Genomic DNA, 17,117 nt, shown 5'->3' on the forward strand with positions numbered 1-17,117 from the left:
AAAGTAAGTATTTTTTCTCTTTAAAAGCAAGGAAAGAAACTTGTTTTTGTTTTAAATTTTTTCAAAGCATGAATTTTTTTTAAAAAAAATTGAAAATCAAAATTTAAAATATTGATGGTTTTTTTAAAGTTTGAATTTAAATTTACTTTTAAAAAATTAAATTTTTAACAGTAAAATATAAAATTAAAAATTAAAAATATTCATATAAATAAATTTTAAGTTTAATTTTTAAATTATATCTTTTAACTTTCATATTATTTCATTAAATTTTATATTATTTTTATAAATTACTCATATTAATTATATAATTAATAACATCATAATTATATTATATATAAAATATCTAAATTAGTTACATAATTATATAAAAATGAATTTAACATGAAATATATTAAAATATAAATGGCTTTTCTAAATAGCTTTTTACCATTGAAATGCATATAATAAAAAAAAACTATATTTATACTATTCAAAAAGTCATTTTATTAATTTAGCTTTTCAATTTGACTTTTTGCATTGGAGATGCTTTTACAGGTGCGAGGACAAAGCCACAGCCGTATTGGGCCATGCGGCAGGTTTATTCAAAAAAAATTTAATATATTTTTTATTTAAAAATATATTAAAATAATATTTTTTATTTTAAAATTTTTTTTATATCAACACATTAAAATAATTTAAAAAAATTAAAAATTTATTAATTTTTTTTTAAAATAAAAATAAAAATATTTAAATTTTTTAAAATACAAAAATAAATATTATTATAACATGAATGGACGTATTTATAACAGTCATAGGCATGTCGACAAAACAAACTTACCAGGACGTATTTATTGGTACTGCATACTATTTCAACAATAAACCATAACCATTAACCCCTTGTACCGTCATCATCATTTAACCACTTCCTTTTCATCTCCTCTCTCCTCTGTTTGTGGGCTCCATTTAAGCATATTTTGTTTTTTTTCTGTTTTTTATATTAAATTAATTTTTTAAATTTTTATTTTTATTTTTACATGTTAATATTAAAAATAAAAATAAAAAATATTTTAATATATTTTCAAATAAAAAAAAAATTTAAAAACGCTATCAATTCAATAATAGCTGCTGAATTTTGACAGTTACATGTATTTCAGAGAACTGTCATCCCAAGGACACAAATTAAATTCACGTGCAGGGTTAGATACGAAGAATTTAATCTCATGACAACAACAAATAAAATATTTTTTGAAAAAAATATTAATATGTGTGCATCATACGTACACACGCGCGTGTGTGTGTGTGATGAGAAATTAAGTTAATCATTTGAGATACGTTGAAGATTTGAAGACAAGAAGGATAGAGGGAAGAGGAAACAAGGAATATTCAGCGGATCAATGACATGCAATATTATATTAACAATACTCTAAAAAGTACTGTAGCTTTTCCTATTCTTTTATTTTTATTATTCCCTAAGTTTTTTGTTTTTATTGTACTAATTTTTTTTTATTAATTTTACATATATTTTTTTCTTTTTTGACTATTGACTTCTTTTTTAAAAAAACAAAAAAATTGCATTTTTTTTATAAAAATTTTGTTGATTTTTTTTTCTAATATTAAATTGGTTGAGAATTTAACTCTATTGTTTAAAAAAACTTTGTGAATTGATTCATTGTTTCCATGTATGATTTTTTTTTCCAAAAATTGTTCTTTTCAGTTTTTTTTTTCATATTGATCTGGTTGAGAATTTAGATTTGTAGTTTTTTTTATATAAAAAACACTATTGATTACTACAATGTTTCCTCCTATAGTTTTTTTTTCTTTGTTTTTTTTTCTATAATTGTCTTCGTCAAATTTAGTTTTTTTTCATATTGAGTTGGCTGATAATTTAGCTTTGTATTTTTTTTCTTGAAAAAAAAACATTGTGGATTTCTACAGTGTTTCCCTACATGATTTTTTCTTGTTACAATGTTTCCCCACAAGTCTTTTTATCAATTTTTTTTTCAAAATTATCTTTGTTGAATTTATTTTTTTCATACCGAGCTGGTTGAAAATTTAGCTTTATAGTTTTTTTCTTTAAAACAACGTTGATTGCTAAAGTGTTCCCCACATGATTTTTTTTTGTTATAATTTTTTTTCATAATTATCTTTATTGATTTTATTATTTTAATATTGAGATGGTTGAAAATTACAACTGTAGATTTTCTCATGAAACATTATAAATTGCTAAAGTGTTTTCCTGCATAGTTTTTTTTCCCTTTTATTTTTTTATTATTTTTTTCTAAAATTATCTTTATTGATTTTATTTTTTTTAATATTGAGTTGGTTGAGAATTATAATTGTATATTTCCTCACAAAACACTATAGATTGCTACAGTGTTTTTCTACATGCCTTTTTTTTTTGTTTTGTTTTTTTATGATTTTTTTTTCAAAATTATCATTGTCTGTTTTATTTTTTAAAATATTCAGCTGATTGAGAATTTAGCTTTGTAATTTAATTTTTTCTTGAATACATTGTGGGTTACAATAATTTTTTTCCATATAATTTTTTCTTACAAATCCATGACAACATACAAGCATGGCATAAGTCCGTAGCAACGCGCGGGCATAACAACTACTTAAAATAATTCAGTGTGTTGAATGTAAACATGCTTCAATTTCAACAAACTTTTAATTTAATTTTAAAATAATTTTTAATTATTTTTAAAATTAAATAATAATTTAAAAATTTAAGAGTTTGAACTAACATATATAAATCACGATGAAATTTCAACCTCTCTATAACTCCTACATAATATCTTAAAATCAATTATACTATAATTTTTGCATTTTTAAATATTCTTAAATGATGAAAAAAAATTCACCAGCTAAAAAAGCTAAAAAACGTTAACTAGTCTATGTTACAAGTTTATTGACTCGTGCTTTGTCTTGGTCAGATAATTTTTTTTAAAACATAAAAAAGACTATTGAGAGCACGAAGAGTTTTTTTGATAATGTTATGAATTCTTATCAAATGGGTCAATCTTAAAACCTTTCGTCTCAGCTCTTTGTCTAACTTAAGTTTCAAATTAAATCGCATGAGAGCTAGTCCAATTTAAATAATCAATTTTATCGATCCAAATGTAAAGTGGATGACTAATGAAAACATGACTTAGCATTTTAAAAAAATTCAAGATAATGTTTTTTGTAAATATTGAGACAATGATAGATTAAATCAATCCTGGTCCTCCAATAACTCGAATCATGGACTCTATTGGATTTAATAACTTTTTTTTGTAAGCTCTTTTTAATTATATAATAAAAATAGATACTCATAAAATTAAATACCAACCCTAAAATATATATTTATTTAAGATTATGATAACCCTATATAAAACAAACAAAAATAAACTTTTTAGTCTATTTCCTAACCAATCCAATATTGAATGATGAAATAAAAAAAATAAAGGATAAAAAAAAAAAACATATCCAGTCTGTTAGTAAACCAGTCAAACCTGTGAATTAAGTAACTTGAGCTAGCATGCCAAACCAGTGAATCGGGTTATGGACTTCATTGAGATTATAATTTGGTTTTTTTTAAAAAAAATATATTTTTTATTTAACTATACAATAATAAAAATAAAATATCACAAAATCAAACATCAACTCAATACTGATATTGAATTCCCAATTAACCCACTATCGATAGATGAAATCGACAAAAAAGTTAAATTTTCCAAACCCACGAACAATGTCAACAAACCAAACCTGTGAACAGATTTATGAGCTTTATAAAATTTAATAGCATGTATTTTTTTTGAAACTATTTTTTTTAATTATACGAGAAAAAAATAAATGATAACAAACTCAAGTTCAATATTTAAAAAAAAAAAAAACACTCCACTAAACCCATAACTAGGATAACTTGGGTTACACAAGTAAATTCGCAAACTACTTTAACCATATAAAAAGACAAATTAAAAATAAATAAATTATGAGGTTCAATTCTAAACTACCTTAATATTGAAAGATAAAATAGACAAAAAGGTTAGTTCAAGTTTTTTCACATATTGTTGAAAATTAATATGAAGGATAATTGTTTTGTGGCGAATGATTGTGTCATAATCAAAATAGGTAGTTTTAAATTGTGATAATGATTTTTAAAAAATTATTTTTTGTTTGAAAATTTATTAAAATAATATTTTTTAAAATTTATTTTTAATATCAACGTATCAAAACCATTAAAAAATATCAAAAATTTTAATTTGAAGTAAAAAACAAAATATTTTTTAAAAGCACGACAACACTGCAATAGTTAACACTCCCGTAATCTCGTGGAAGTGTTGAGTGGTTTTTTTTTTTGGGTTATTAACTTGGTTGAGTTTGAACCGGATCACCTAAATTATTAAAAACCTATCATAGTTAAATGAGTTTTATTGGTCAAAATCTTGGTCAATTTTGTCAAAATACCATCTTAACCCGATAATTTAAATTGTTATGTGTGTTTTTAGGATATGATTTATATTATTCTCTAACACACCCTATTAAATGAAAGCTATTTGGGCTTAAAACTTGCACAGGCTCACATTATCTTTTACATAATTTTTTATTAAATAAATAAGGATGATGAGATTCGAACTCGTGATTGCTTGGTCATCAAGGCTATGATACCATATCAAAAAATTATTTTAATCCAATAACTTAAATTGCTAGCTGAGGTCCATTTATATTATTTTTCTAACAAATTCAACTAGTAACCTGAACCGATTTTGAATTTTGAATTTCCTACATTAATCTATCCGGTTGGCAAAGTTTTATAAATATGGTAAAAAAAAATTTAAATAATGCAGTACAAGCACACCACTCGTGTATAAAAGACACCGAAGGTTTGAACTTTGATCACTGAATTGAGGTGTTGCCAATTGAACTTCGTTGGTACCGGTAGAATATGGCAGATGAGAAGAAACAAAACCTGGAAAACAAACCTGTGTTGTCTCAACCTCGACCCGAGAGGAAGAAAAACACCTTACAAAACTTCCTTTTATCTGTTCAGCTCAAATATGTGAAACTTGGTTACCACTACTTGGTTTCCAATGCCATGTACCTCATGCTCATGCCAGCACTTTGCGTGATTTTTGCTCATCTTTCAACAGTCACAGTTGATGAACTCTGGAATCAACTCAAATTCAATTTTGTGACAGTAGTTCTTTCCTCAACCTCAATTGTTTTTACTGCTACACTCTACTTCATGAGCTGTCCAAGAAAAGTTTACTTGGTGGATTTTTCATGTTACAAGCCCGGACCAGCTCATATAGCATCTAGAGAACTCTTCATGCAGTTATCTGCAGCGTCCGAGGTTTTCACAGAGCAAAGCTTAGCTTTTCAAAAGAAAATCCTAGAGAAATCAGGCTATGGTGAAATGACCTACGCTCCAAAAGGCTTGATGCGTGTCCCGCCAGACCAGTCCATGGCTGAATCCTGGAGGGAATCAGAGATGGTGATGTTCGGAGCAATTGACGATCTCTTGGCCAAAACAAGGGTGAAGCCTAGAGACATAGGAATACTTGTGGTGAATAGCAGTTTGTTCAATCCCACGCCGTCTCTCTCAGCTAGAGTAGTGAATCACTACAAGCTTAGAGGGAACATTTTGACCTATAATCTTGGTGGTATGGGCTGCAGTGCAGGACTTATTTCTATTGATCTTGCCAAAGACCTTTTACAGGTTTGTTACTTCAAATGACAAACTTTTAAGGTTTTTAAGGTGGTTCCCCTTTCGGATTTAGCAAATTTGATTTGACGACGGTTGATATATAGCATGATTTGCACATATGTATGATATTCTAAAAATTAAGCATCAGTTTGTACATATTTCAAAAATACGTGTCAAAAAGTCTCGGGTTTAAATATTTTTCCTTTATATAATAAAAGTAATAATAATTACAAGGATTGACACTTCATTGTACCAGGTGCATCCCAACTCCTATGCCCTAGTGGTGAGCACCGAGAACATTACTCGCAACTGGTATTTTGGCAATGACCGATCGATGCTTGTCACCAACTGCCTCTTCCGTATGGGAGCAGCCGCAGTCCTCCTATCCAACCGGACATTTGATCGACGTCGCTCAAAGTATCAACTTATCCGTACTGTACGTACACATAAGGGTGCAGATGATAAGTCCTTCAACTGTGTCTTGCAACGAGAGGATCTTGACACCCAAACAGTTGGCGTCTCTCTCTCAAAAGACTTGATGGCTATAGCTGGAGAAGCCCTTAAAACGAATATAACCACTCTGGGCCCATTAGTTCTTCCAGTCTCCGAACAACTTCTATTCGTTGTAACCTTAGTTGCCAAAAAAATCTTCAAGATGAAGATAAAACCATATATTCCTGATTTCAAGATGGCATTTGACCACTTCTGCATCCACGCGGGAGGAAGAGGCGTGCTGGATGAGCTTGAGAAAAGTCTTGAGCTTACTGAATGGCATATGGAGCCATCAAGAATGACTCTTTATAGGTTCGGAAATACCTCCAGCAGTTCTTTGTGGTATGAGTTGGCGTACTCCGAGGCCAAGGGAAGGATCAAGAAGGGGGACAGAATTTGGCAAATAGGTTTTGGTTCAGGATTTAAGTGCAACAGTGCCGTGTGGCGTGCTATAAGAGCTATCGACCCGGCCAAAGAGAAGAATCCTTGGATGGATGAGATTGATGACTTTCCAGTTCGTGTGCCTAGAGTGGCACCGATTGTTTATTAAAAACATCATCTCGGAAAAAGGTCATCGTCCTTCGTTATTATTATTTCAATCGGCAATATTATGTTATTATCCGAATGCAGGAGTAATTATTAACATGAAATAAAAATGTTAATTTCACATCTCTTTTGGTGTCGAAATATAACATTATCGAAATTGTTGTTATAATGTAATGGTTCTAGCTATATGTTTTCATGCTTCCTTGTGCATGCAATCCTGTTGTAGCACTGATCGGGTCCGATGTTTATTTATTATCGTGTGGTCAAGTTGGTGTTTAGTGGGATTCTTGCCAGCTATTTTTATTCCAATATATATCATATATATATATATATATATATATATATATATATATATATATATATATATATATATATATATATTGTGCGGGGAAGTTGCTAACTCTAATATTTCTGACAACTCATTCATGACTGACATTCTCTCACAAAATCTTGTTCGATGAAATGTAATGGCTATATCTCTAATGTCGGGTTCACTTAAGGTATTGGCTCAGAAAATAATTTGGATTATATTGAATCAACTTGTGAGATATCAAATCAATTCAGTTAAAATGATATTTTTAATTAATTTTTTTTTTAAAAAAAATATTGGCATGGGTTGATAGACTATTAACAGGAATTAACAGTATTGCTTTGTTCTTCTATGTTTTTCCTTTACTATTCCCGGTTATTGTTTTGTTAATACTGTTACTATACTTCCTATTATTACGAATGGAAGTTAGTCTGTTAAGAGTCAGTTAGTCTGTTAGAAGTCGGTTATTCCTTAGCTGTCAACATGCACAATGCATGCACAACGTAAGCCTGTTGTTAAATGGCTATATAAGCCACATGTTGATAATGAATAAAGCAGTGAGTGAAATTCAGTTCTTCTGATTCAAGAACAGTGAGTGTTCTAATAATTGGTATCAGAGCCTGCATCATAGGTGACCTGAGTGTGAGTGTGAGTGTGAGGAACAAAAAGAAGAAATCCAACATCTCCTTGTGATCCGAGAGAATTAACAGAATCATGGATAACAACAATAGCAGTTTTGTTCAGGCAGCTATTCCTAAATTTGATGGATATTATGATCATTGGGCGATGTTGATGGAGAACTTCCTTCGCTCCAAAGAATACTAGGATCTCATAGAGAATGGAATATCAATGGAGGTGCCACAAAGGACTGATCCAGGATCCATGTCCACAGTAGGAGCAGCAGAGGGACAACACAAACTAATTGAGGGGTAGAAGCTGAAAGATTTAAAGGTGAAGAATTACCTTTTCCAAGCTATAGATCGAAATATCATGGAAACCATTCTAAATAGAGATACCTCAAAGGGAATCTGGGACTCCATGAAACAGAAGTACCAAGGCTCCACTAAGGTGAAAAGAGCACAGCTACAGGCTCTCAGGAGGGATTTTGAGACTCTGCACATGAAGGAAGGAGAAACTGTTAACAGTTTCTTTGGTCGCACCCTCACTATTGCCAATAAAATGAAGACTCATGGTGATTTGATGAGTCAAACCACAATCAACGAAAAAGTCCTGAGGTTTATGACCTCTAAATTCGATTATGTGGTTTGCTCTATCGAAGAGTCAAATGATCTAAATACTTTGACCATTGATGAGCTGCAGAGCAGTCTATTAGTTCATGAGCAAATAATGAATGGTCATCAAGCAGAAGAACAGGCTCTCAAAATTTCTTATGAAGAAAACACTGGTAGAGGAAGAGGTCGAGGAGTGTTTAAAGGAAGAGGAAGAGGGAGAGGACGTGACAGACTACCATTCAATAAAGCTGCAATCGAATGCTTCAAATGTCACAGATTAGGACACTTCCAATATGAGTGTCCTACTTGGGAGAAAGGAGTTAATTATGCAGAAACAGATGAAGGAGAAGAACTGTTATTAATGGCTTATGAGGAGTTTAATCATGAAGAAAGAAAAGAGATCTGGTTTCTTGATTCAGGTTGTAGCAATCACATGAGTGGAAACAAAGAATGGTTCTCAGAACTGGATGATCAATTCAGACACACAGTAAAGCTAGGCGATAACTCAAAAATGGCAGTTATGGGGAAGGGAAATGCAAGAATGAAAGTAAATGGAATCACTCAAGTGATCACAGAAGTGTATTACATTCCTGAGCTGAAAAACAATCTGTTGAGCATAGGGCAACTACAAAACAAAGGAGTAACTATTCTGATTCAGCATGGGAAGTGTAAAGTTTTCCATCCTACCAGGGGCTTAATCATTCAATCTGAAATGAGTACAAACAGGATGTTTGCTGTACTCGCAACAATGACTCCTAAAGTCAATACTTGTCTACAAGCTGTAATAGAAGATGAAAGTTACCTATGGCACTGCAGATTTGGCCACATAAGTTTCAAAGGGTTGAGAACCCTTCAATCAGAAGGATGGTCAACAGATTGCCTGCTGGTTTGCCCTCACCAGCAGCTTGTGCACAAGTTTGCACAACATGTCTAACTGGCAAACAACACAGAGGATCGATTCCTAAAAGGAGCCTATGGAGAGCATCACAAAGGCTAGAATTGGTACATGCAGATATATGTGGCCCCATAAATCCAGCATCAAACAGCAACAAGAGGTATTTTTTAAGCTTTATAGATGACTTCAGTCGTAAGACATGGACTTACTTCCTGCATGAAAAATCAGAAGCTTTCATCATGTTCAAAAGATACAAGATTTCTGTTGAGAAGGAAACAGGAGCCTACCTCAAATGCTTAAGAACTGATAGAGGTGGTGAGTTCAATTCAAATGAGTTTGAGGAGTTTTGCAAGGAAAATGGCATCAGTAGACAATTAACTGCAGCCTATACTCCTTAACAGAATGGAGTTGCCGAGAGAAAGAATAGGACTGTGATGAATTTAGTACGGTGCATTCTTACAGATAAACAAGTACCAAAAGTTTTCTGGCCAGAAGCTGTGAGGTGGTGTGTGCATGTGCTCAACAGGAGTCCTACTCAAGCCCTCCAGCACTTAACTCCAGAGGAAGCATGGAGTGGCTTGAAGCCCACTGTAGAATATTTCAGGGTCTTTGGGTGCTTGGCACACGTACGTATATGTACCAGACCAGAAGAGAATTAAGTTGGATAATAAAAGCATACAATGTGTTTTGCTGGGAGTAAGTGATGAATCAAAAGCTTACAGGCTATTTGATCCAACTTCTAAGAAAATAATTGTCAGCAGGGATGTTGTTTTCGAAGAAAATAAAGGCTGGAATTGGAATATGAGCAGTGAAGAAACAACCTCAGATGCACTAGAATGGGGTGATTCTGAAGAAGAAACTGATGAAGCTCAGAATACACAAAAGCTGACCACAGAGGATAGTGAGAATGAAGAAACAAATTCAAATGGAGGACTTAGAACAGATAGCAACAATAATGAAGAGACCAACTTCAAAGGCATGAATGAGGCAGGATCTAGTGACAATCATGCACATCCCAGTGTGACACATGAAGTGAACCCTTCAGGATCAGGGAGGGTAAGACGAATTCCACCCTGGATGCAAGATTATGAAACAGGAGAGAATCTGTCAGAAGAAGAGGACTTAAATGCCATGGTTATTAAAAGTAAAGATGATCCATCCACATTTGAGGAAGCTGTGAAAAGCAAGAAATGGAGAAATGCAATGAATAAAGAAATTGAGGCTATTGAACGAAATAACACATGGGCTCTGACTATCTTACCCGAAGGAGTAAACAGCATTGGGGTTAAATGGATATTTAAAACCAAGCTCAATGAGAGTGGTGAGATAGATAAATGCAAGGCTAGACTTGTGGCGAAGGGATATGCACACCAATATGGAATTGACTATACAGAGGTATATGCTCCAGTTGCAAGATTGGATACCATACGTGTGATAATTACTCTAGCAGCTCAAGAGGGATGGAGTGTCTTTCAACTAGATGTAAAGAGTGCATTTCTGCATGGTGAGCTCAATGAGGAGGTCTTTGTAGAACAACCCCAAGGATATGAGAAAGAGGGTGAGGAACACAAGGTTTATAAGCTCAACAAGGCATTATATGGCCTCAAACAAGCTCCACGAGCTTGGTATAGCAAAATTGAGGCTTACTTTCTCCAAGAAGGCTTCAAGAAATGCTACTGTGAGCACACCTTGTTCACTAAACTAGAAGGAGGAGGAAAGGTGTTAATTGTCAGTCTGTATGTTGACGATTTGATCTTCACTGGGAACGACAAGAACATGTGTTCAGAGTTCAAGAAGCTCATGATGCTGGAATATGACATGTCAGATTTGGGAAAAATGAAGTTTTTCTTAGGAATTGAGGTGATATAAAATCCTGAAGGGATTTATATATGTCAAAGGAGGTATGCTCGAGAAATTCTAAAACAATTTGGCATGGATAAATGCAACTCAGTCAAGAATCCTATAGTTCCAAGCTGCAAACTGTCAAAGGATGAGGAGGGAACCAAGGTCGATGCAAGCATGTTCAAACAGGTGGTTGGCAGCCTTATGTACTTAACTGCAACCAGACCTAACTTAATGTATGGTGTAGGTCTTATTAGCAGGTTCATGTCAAGACCAACAGAGCAACACTGGTTAGCAGCAAAGAGGCTACTCAGATATCTGATGGGAACACTGAACTTGGGCATCTTCTACAAGAAAGGAGGGTGCAAGCAACTTACAGCCTACTCAGATAGCGACTTTGCTGGAGATATAGATGATCGCAAAAGTACCACAGGTTGTGTGTTTTTAATCAGCTATGGAGCAGTGTCATGGTTGTCTAAGAAACAACCTGTTGTTAGCCTATCAACAACCGAAGCTGAGTACATTGCTGTTGCATCATGTGCATGTCAGTGTGTTTGGCTTAGAAGAGTTTGGGAGCAGCTTGGCTGTGAACAAAAGGAACACACTGCAATTTTGTGTGACAACAGTTCTAGCATAAAACTTTCCAAGAATCTTGTTCTCCACGGCAGAAGCAAACACATTGATATAAGGTTTCATTTTCTTCGTGAAATGGTGAAAAAGAATGTGGTTAACTTGAGTTACTGTAAAACTCAAGATCAAATAGCTGACATCATGACAAAACCTCTCGGGTTAGAGGTATTCTTAAAGCTTCGAAGATTGCTGGGATTGTGTGAAATTCCACATGTAAACTGAATAACAGTTTAAGGGAGGGATTGATAGACTGTTAACAGGAATTAACAGTATTGCTTGTTCTTCTCTATTTTTCCTTTACTATTCCCGGTTATTGTTCTGTTAATACTGTTACTATACTTCCTATTATTACGGATGGAAGTTAGTCTGTTAAGAGTTAGTTAGTCTGTTAGAAGTCGGTTATTCCTTAGCTGTCAACATGCACAATGCATGCACAGCGTAAGCCTGTTGTTAAATGGATATATAAGCCACATGTTGATAAGCTGTTGTTAAATGGATATATAAGCCACATGTTGATAATGAATAAAGCAGTGAGTGAAATTCAGTTTTTCTGATTCAAGAACAGTGAGTGTTCCAATATGGGTTTGGATTTAAGTCAACCAACGTTTCTACTGCATTTAAAACCGGTTTGAGTAAAGCTGAAATTCATGAATATTTTTAATCAAGGCATTTTAATATTTCTGACTACTCATTGCTTTTTTTTTTTTTTTTGGCTATTAACTCGGTTGAGTTTGAACCGGATCACCTGAATTATTAAAAACCTATCATAGTTAAATGAGTTTTAGCTGGTCAAAATCTTGGTTAATTCAACTAGTAACCTAACCCGATTCAAGCTTTGAATTTTGAATTTCCTACATTAATCTATCCGGTTGGCAAAGTTTTATAACTATGTAAAAAAAATTAAAAAATGCAGTACAAGCACACCACTCGTATATAAAAGACACCGAATGTTTGAACTTTGATCACTGAATTGAGGTGTTGCCAATTGAACTTCGTTGGTACTGGTAGAATATGGCAGATGAGAAGAAACAAAACCTGGAAAACAAACCGGTGTTGTCTCAACCTCGACCCGAGAGGAAGAAAAACACCTTACCAAACTTCCTTTTATCTGTTCAGCTCAAATATGTGAAACTTGGTTACCACTACTTGGTTTCCAATGCCATGTACCTCATGCTCATGCCAGCACTTTGCGTGATTTTTGCTCATCTTTCAACAGTCACAGTTGATGAACTCTGGAATCAACTCAAATTCAATTTTGTGACAGTAGTTCTTTCCTCAACCTCAATTGTTTTTACTGCTACACTCTACTTCATGAGCCGTCCAAGAAAAGTTTACTTGGTGGATTTTTCATGTTACAAGCCCGGACCAGCTCATATAGCATCTAGAGAACTCTTCATGCAGTTATCTGCAGCGTCCGAGGTTTTCACAGAGCAAAGCTTAGCTTTTCAAAAGAAAATCCTAGAGAAATCAGGCTATGGTGAAATGACCTACGCTCCAAAAGGCTTGATGCGTGTCCCGCCAGACCAGTCCATGGCTGAATCCTGGAGGGAATCAGAGATGGTGATGTTCGGAGCAATTGACGATCTCTTGGCCAAAACAAGGGTGAAGCCTAGAGACATAGGAATACTTGTGGTGAATAGCAGTTTGTTCAATCCCACGCCGTCTCTCTCAGCTAGAGTAGTGAATCACTACAAGCTTAGAGGGAACATTTTGACCTATAATCTTGGTGGTATGGGCTGCAGTGCAGGACTTATCTCTATTGATCTTGCCAAAGACCTTTTACAGGTTTGTTACTTCAAACGGCAAACTTTTAAGGTTTTTAAGGTGGTGCCACTTTCGGATATAGCAATTTAATTTGACGACGGTTGATATATAGCATGATTTGCACATATGTATGATATTCTAAAAATTAAGCATCAGTTTGTACATATTTCAAAAATACGTGTCAAAAAGTCTCGGGTTTAAATATTTTTCCTTTATATAATAAAAGTAATAATAATTACAAGGATTGACACTTCATTGTACCAGGTGCATCCCAACTCCTATGCCCTAGTGGTGAGCACCGAGAACATTACTCGCAACTGGTATTTTGGCAATGACCGATCGATGCTTGTCACCAACTGCCTCTTCCGTATGGGAGCAGCCGCAGTCCTCCTATCCAACCGGACATTTGATCGACGTCGCTCAAAGTATCAACTTATCCGTACTGTACGTACACATAAGGGTGCAGATGATAAGTCCTTCAACTGTGTCTTGCAACGAGAGGATCTTGACACCCAAACAGTTGGCGTCTCTCTCTCAAAAGACTTGATGGCTATAGCTGGAGAAGCCCTTAAAACGAATATAACCACTCTGGGCCCATTAGTTCTTCCAGTCTCCGAACAACTTCTATTCGTTGTAACCTTAGTTGCCAAAAAAATCTTCAAGATGAAGATAAAACCATATATTCCTGATTTCAAGATGGCATTTGACCACTTCTGCATCCACGCGGGAGGAAGAGGCGTGCTGGATGAGCTTGAGAAAAATCTTGAGCTCACTGAATGGCATATGGAGCCATCAAGAATGACTCTTTATAGGTTCGGAAATACCTCCAGCAGTTCTTTGTGGTATGAGTTGGCGTACTCCGAGGCCAAGGGAAGGATCAAGAAGGGGGACAGAATTTGGCAAATAGGTTTTGGTTCAGGATTTAAGTGCAACAGTGCCGTGTGGCGTGCTGTAAGAGCTATCGACCCGGCCACAGAGAAGAATCCTTGGATGGATGAGATTGATGACTTTCCAGTTCGTGTGCCTAGAGTGGCACCGATTGTTTATTAAAAACATCTTCTCGGAAAATAGGTCATCGTCCGTCGTTATTATTATTTCAATAGGCAACATGTTATTATCTGAATGCAGGAGTACATAACATGGAATAAAAATGTTATTTTCACATCTCTTTTGGTGTCGAAATATAACATTATCGAAATTGGTGTTATAATGTAATGGTTCTAGCTATATGTTTTCACGTTTCTTTGTGCAATCCTGTCGTAGCACTGATCGTGTCCGATGTTTATTTATTATCGTGTGGTCAAGTTGGTGTTTAGTGGCATTCTTGCCCGCTATTTTCATTCCAATATATATCGGTTTATATATATATATATATATATATATATATATATATATATATATATATTATATATATATTGTGCTGGTGAAAGACATTCTCTCGCAAAATCTTGTTCAATTGAGGTATTAATCTGGATTATATTGAAACAATTAATTCTTGAGATATCAGGTCAATTCAGACTAATCAATTTAGTTAAAATGACATTTTTCAATTAATGTTTTGAGTAAAGCTGAAATTCATGAATTTTTGTAATCAAGGCATTTTAATTTACAATCAAAATGAAGGAAATTAATTACATTATTCACTCCATTCCATCAAACATTAATTACGTGCTACTAAACCGAGCGATAAAATACACATGCATGCATCTTAAGAGTTGGGACGCTTTGGATTGTTCTTCAATAAAATAATTGAGCTTAATGAAAAAATTAACCAGAGAAAATAATTTAAATATGAGTGGTGATCGGAGAGAGATAAAAATTGGTTGTGCTTTTGAGACAAAAATTAAGGCAAGAGTCGATAGACCGGAAAACTAAATCTTAGTCGTTGAATGTAAACTTTTTGGCCTGGGAGTTTGGTATATGTTATTTTTTTAAAAATATTTTAAAATTAATATATTCAAAACGATTCAAAACATATAATAAAATTAAATTTTTTAAAAAAAATTAAAATTTTATGAAAACACACCACATTTTCAAAAGTCCTTCTACCCTTCAAATCACCGATCTTGCAGGGTAATTATTATATACCTTCCTATAATTCTCCACTTCAACAAGAACGAAACAAAGAAAATGGATTTTATTAACTACAATTTCGAGCCCTATTAACCATTGTCAAACACACTAACTCATAGGATTTTCGATAGGAGACCTAAAGCTAAAATGTCAGAACAGATAAGGATGCAACTAATGCACTAAAAATTGTAATTGTGCAAAAGTATCTAAGAGATAATTTACATGATGACAAAGGCAGAACAACAACAGAGGTGAAATTTAATGGAAACCAAAAACCCTCGAAGAAGATATTTCAGAATTGACTAGCTTTCAACTCAACTCGGCAAGTAGCGTCTTCAGATACATATATCACATTGACTATATATAGTTGTTAAGATTAAACCGGTCTTCTAAATATATAAACAAAGACTTGCACGATAAATATGTGAAGTCTTCCCGTCTCACACGCTAAGCAAAGAAGGAAAAAGTGAACTCCTAAAATACCACTAGGTTTTGTGAAGTTGGTGGTATGGAGCATCACGATAACTAGTGGCCGGCATAACCAGCCACTTGTGAATAAGGAAGGATGGAGTGCAAGTTTCCTGGATTTTTGTTCCCGGACCGATTGACTAAATATTAATTAATAGTACCGTCCCGCCCCTGAGATCTCAGGCCACCGTACCCTCGATCTATTAATTATTCTCGACAACAAAACAAAAAATTAAATTTTTCGCCTGCTTCACCTGGTGGCTGATATACTCAAACATCTATTTATGAACAACAAACTACAACAACCACAAGAAAAAAAATTCAATTAAGACATTAACATTTAATGTGATTGAGATTGATAAAATTGTCTGACGTAAGTTTATTTAGTCTGTGATTAAAATGATGCTAAAGTCTGCGTTAATACTGAAACGATGGTGTATAACTTGGGTGACATGAATATGCTTGATTTATTAATAGATAGAAAAGAAAAGTGAGCAGCATTCACTCGGTACACTTCATTCTATTTCAACATGTATGTTTATGAGCTACAAGTTACAACAACCACAAAAAAAGAATTAATTAATAAAATATTTAAAAAAGTAGTTACGGTTGCTTTTTAAAATATTTTTTATTTTAAAATATATTAAAATAATATTTTTTATTTTTTTAAAATTATTTTTGACATCAGTATATCAAATGATTTAAAAACACAAAAAAATATTAATTTAAAATAAAAAAAATTAAAAAATAATTTAATTTTTTTCAAAAACACTTTTAAAACACCATACCAAACAGGACCTAAATCATTCTACTTCAACATGTATGTTTATAAGCTACAAGCTACAACAACCACAAGCTAAAACATTAACATTAGATATGATTGAGAATGATGAAATTGTCTAATACAAGTTTAATTAATCCGTGATTAAAATGATGCTAAAGTATGTGTTAATACTGAAATGGTGGTGTATGACGTGGGTGACATGAATTTGCTTGATGTATAAAATAGAAAGAAAAGAAGAAGAAGAAGAAGAAGAAGTGAGTAGCATGTTGTTGAAGAAATTTAATAATTTTTTAATTACTAATCCTAAGATTTAAACATAATTAAAAAATCAAGAAAATAAGCAAACTTGATATCTTGGCTACGAAGTCCAACTCTTAAGATTACTTTCAATGAATGTGCTGCTGAATAAAAATATA

The 17,117-nt window shown here is 33.3% G+C and overlaps 2 protein-coding genes across 2 annotated transcripts; both read left to right on the top strand.

Annotated features, from left to right (window-relative positions):
* The first annotated feature begins 4,844 nt into the window (after window positions 1-4,844).
* Window positions 4,845-6,989, top strand: LOC118061515 (3-ketoacyl-CoA synthase 20). The gene is made up of 2 exons (XM_035074969.2): window positions 4,845-5,677; window positions 5,922-6,989. The coding sequence occupies exons 1-2, from the start codon at window positions 4,904-4,906 to the stop codon at window positions 6,705-6,707; spliced, it is 1,560 nt and encodes a 519-aa protein (XP_034930860.1). The 5' UTR covers window positions 4,845-4,903; the 3' UTR covers window positions 6,708-6,989.
* A 5,577-nt stretch (window positions 6,990-12,566) lies between these two features.
* LOC118061514 (3-ketoacyl-CoA synthase 20) lies at window positions 12,567-14,738 on the top strand. The gene is made up of 2 exons (XM_035074968.2): window positions 12,567-13,397; window positions 13,641-14,738. Exons 1-2 carry the CDS (start codon window positions 12,624-12,626, stop codon window positions 14,424-14,426), a joined length of 1,560 nt encoding a protein of 519 aa, XP_034930859.1. The 5' UTR covers window positions 12,567-12,623; the 3' UTR covers window positions 14,427-14,738.
* The last annotated feature ends 2,379 nt before the right edge of the window (window positions 14,739-17,117 follow it).

The sequence above is a fragment of the Populus alba genome, chromosome 10 (genome assembly GCF_005239225.2).
Source record: "Populus alba chromosome 10, ASM523922v2, whole genome shotgun sequence".
In the NCBI taxonomy this organism is placed as follows: Eukaryota; Viridiplantae; Streptophyta; class Magnoliopsida; order Malpighiales; family Salicaceae; genus Populus; species Populus alba.

Bases quoted from the DNA above. Each gene is read 5' to 3' on its own strand.
- LOC118061515 (XM_035074969.2), top strand. From the start codon at position 4,904: ATGGCAGATGAGAAGAAACAAAACCTGGAAAACAAACCTGTGTTGTCT. The intron at 5,678-5,921 runs GTTTGTTACTTC...TCATTGTACCAG, and splicing joins TTGCCAAAGACCTTTTACAG to GTGCATCCCAACTCCTATGC.
- LOC118061514 (XM_035074968.2), top strand. From the start codon at position 12,624: ATGGCAGATGAGAAGAAACAAAACCTGGAAAACAAACCGGTGTTGTCT. The intron at 13,398-13,640 runs GTTTGTTACTTC...TCATTGTACCAG, and splicing joins TTGCCAAAGACCTTTTACAG to GTGCATCCCAACTCCTATGC.